This window comes from Nylanderia fulva, unplaced genomic scaffold, assembly GCF_048542155.1.
Source record: "Nylanderia fulva isolate GAGA-0341 unplaced genomic scaffold, ASM4854215v1 Scaffold1535, whole genome shotgun sequence".
NCBI classification, from domain to species: domain Eukaryota; kingdom Metazoa; phylum Arthropoda; class Insecta; order Hymenoptera; family Formicidae; genus Nylanderia; species Nylanderia fulva.
Genome location: NW_028189768.1, coordinates 1 through 2,576, shown reverse-complemented (window position 1 = coordinate 2,576; position 2,576 = coordinate 1). Strand labels below are relative to the sequence as shown.

Sequence of the window (2,576 nt, the reverse complement as noted above, 5' to 3'; positions counted from 1 at the left end):
TTGCCCGTCTTATACGTTAAATTTATATTTATATTACAGAGCCTTGTTAAAACTCTTATATTTGATACACGCTGGCTTAAAAAATGCGTTTGTTTACCAACATTAATACATATAACAGAGAAAAGTATAGAATCGGAAGGATCTGAATAGCTCAGCTGGAAGAGCAGTCGCCCGGCAAGCGAAAGGTCTCGGGTTCGATTCCCGATTCAGCGATTTTCGGATCTATATTTTTCTCTTGCATTTATTTATTTATTTTCCGTAGGGGGGTTAAAGGGGTATTGAAATTAAATCTCAAAATATGAGATTATTTCATATTTAAAATCTTGGCCGTGTCCAAGTAAAAATTTGGTGCCTTGTGCACCGGTATTTATTTCTAACGAAAAATTATTTAGTTTCGTTAGGATAACGCATTGTCATCCGCGATTTGGCTCTTGTTGCCCGTCTTATACGTTAAATTTATATTTATATTACAGAGCCTTGTTAAAACTCTTATATTTGATACACGCTGGCTTAAAAAATGCGTTTGTTTACCAACATTAATACATATAACAGAGAAAAGTATAGAATCGAAAGGATCTGAATAGCTCAGCTGGAAGAGCAGTCGCCCGGCAAGCGAAAGGTCTCGGGTTCGATTCCCGATTCAGCGATTTTCGGATCTATATTTTTCTCTTGCATTTATTTATTTATTTTCCGTAGGGGGGTTAAAGGGGTATTGAAATTAAATCTCAAAATATGAGATTATTTCATATTTAAAATCTTGGCCGTGTCCAAGTAAAAATTTGGTGCCTTGTGCACCGGTATTTATTTCTAACGAAAAATTATTTAGTTTCGTTAGGATAACGCATTGTCATCCGCGATTTGGCTCTTGTTGCCCGTCTTATACGTTAAATTTATATTTATATTACAGAGCCTTGTTAAAACTCTTATAAATATATTATATTATATTATATTATACCATATTTAGTTAGTATTATAGATGTTGTTTTTATATTGCTTTTTTTTGTGAGAAGACATGTCTTAGCCTACGAGTGGTTATATTTGTGATTCGCTAATACCGGTCTTTCATGCAAGTTAGAGATTGTCATGACCAATAGGTTAAAAAAATTAATGATTGAAGAAATTGAAATTTTGAAATTTGTCTGGACGTTACATCTCCCCTCCTATTTGAGAATAAAACCCGACGTTGATCTAGGGTTTTGTTCTAGGTTATATAGATGTTGTTGCAAGTCGTTATACGTTTGAGGGACGGTGATATCTGTGGATTCCATTTCCTCAGGTCGTCTCATATTATAACCTTGAAGTTGAGGCTGACTTATCACAGGTGGTTCCTTTGGTAATGCAGGGGGTACGTCTGAGATGATGGCAAGAGGTGTGGCGTCTTCTGGAAACTTATTCTTTTCTTTTTCTCCGTTCACAGTCCTGCGGCTGAGGTGAAGCAAGAGATTGGTTAGGGAGTCCCATAGTGCTCCTATCAGGTGTAGACTACATCCATATACGGTATGTAGTGCGTATCCATGGATGATGGTGTCGATTGCTAATTTAACAATGCGAATGATCATGAATACTCCAACGACACCGGCTGTGGCTGATCCAAAGCTCATGAATTCTCTCCATATTTTCGCAGCGGTGTTGTCTACGATTTTATTGAGTGATTCTTCGTCTAGTAGTTTGTATAGCGAGACGGAGTTGGCGTTAACTGGATGTCCAGTGAGTCCACGGGCAATGGCGTTGAGCAGTGCTGGTTTCTCTGCAGGAAACATAATGTGGTCTCTCAGTTTTTCTATGTCTTGCTGGGTGTAGATTCCACTGACAGCTAATGGTCCGGGTGTTAAATAACTCCAGGTAAGAGATGCCATGGGTCGTAGTTGTTGAGGTGGCAACTGTCTTATTTGCGCTTTTGGTGTGAACTGTACCCAGGGTCTTCTATTCTATATAACGTTGGCAATTCCAGAGAGCATTCTCGTTCGTTCCCGATCTTTGTGACGATTCTTGATTTAGGCGTGAGGAAGTAAGAAGTGTTTCTGATGGTTACGGGTAGTTCGTTGTAACACTCTTTGGTTGGGCGTACGGTAAGAAGTTTGATTGACTTTGAGTCCACTAATTAAGTGAGCAGGTCCCAAGGACGTTGTGCCATCTTGAAACATTCGCAAACATTGTGAATATCCAGTTTCCTGAACGTAGTCCGCTTTTCCATTAAAGACGACTGAGATGTGCGAGTGCATGCCACAGTGATATATCGTGCGAGATATTTCCAGTTTGCATTGTATAACCTCTGCATAATTATATTCGGAAAATTGTAATAATTGTATATAAGTCTCCGTGGAGTTTGGAGTTTGATGATGGAGATTGCATTCTCCAACATCTAAGAGAGAGACGGCGGTGATGTTAAGATGCTGTCCACCACAATCAAATCCAATCAAGGCGAATGAAGTTTTAACGGAGAGTATTAGAATAATCCCTAACATCATGACAAGCTGTAACGCACAATCGGACTAGTTTTACTGAATTAAATTCAATTTTTATATATATAAAGAAATTATCTAGTATGTACGTGCGCACGAATATACGCACGTATC

The 2,576-nt window shown here is 38.5% G+C and overlaps 1 protein-coding gene across 1 annotated transcript; it reads right to left on the bottom strand.

Annotated features, from left to right (window-relative positions):
- Window positions 1-1,160: 1,160 nt before the first annotated feature.
- On the bottom strand, window positions 1,161-1,914 carry LOC146724033 (uncharacterized). The gene has a single exon (XM_085480624.1). It carries the CDS (start codon window positions 1,854-1,856, stop codon window positions 1,161-1,163), a length of 696 nt encoding a protein of 231 aa, XP_085336750.1. The 5' UTR covers window positions 1,857-1,914.
- Window positions 1,915-2,576: the final 662 nt, after the last annotated feature.

Bases quoted from the DNA above. Each gene is read 5' to 3' on its own strand.
- LOC146724033 (XM_085480624.1), bottom strand. From the start codon at position 1,856: ATGGCATCTCTTACCTGGAGTTATTTAACACCCGGACCATTAGCTGTC.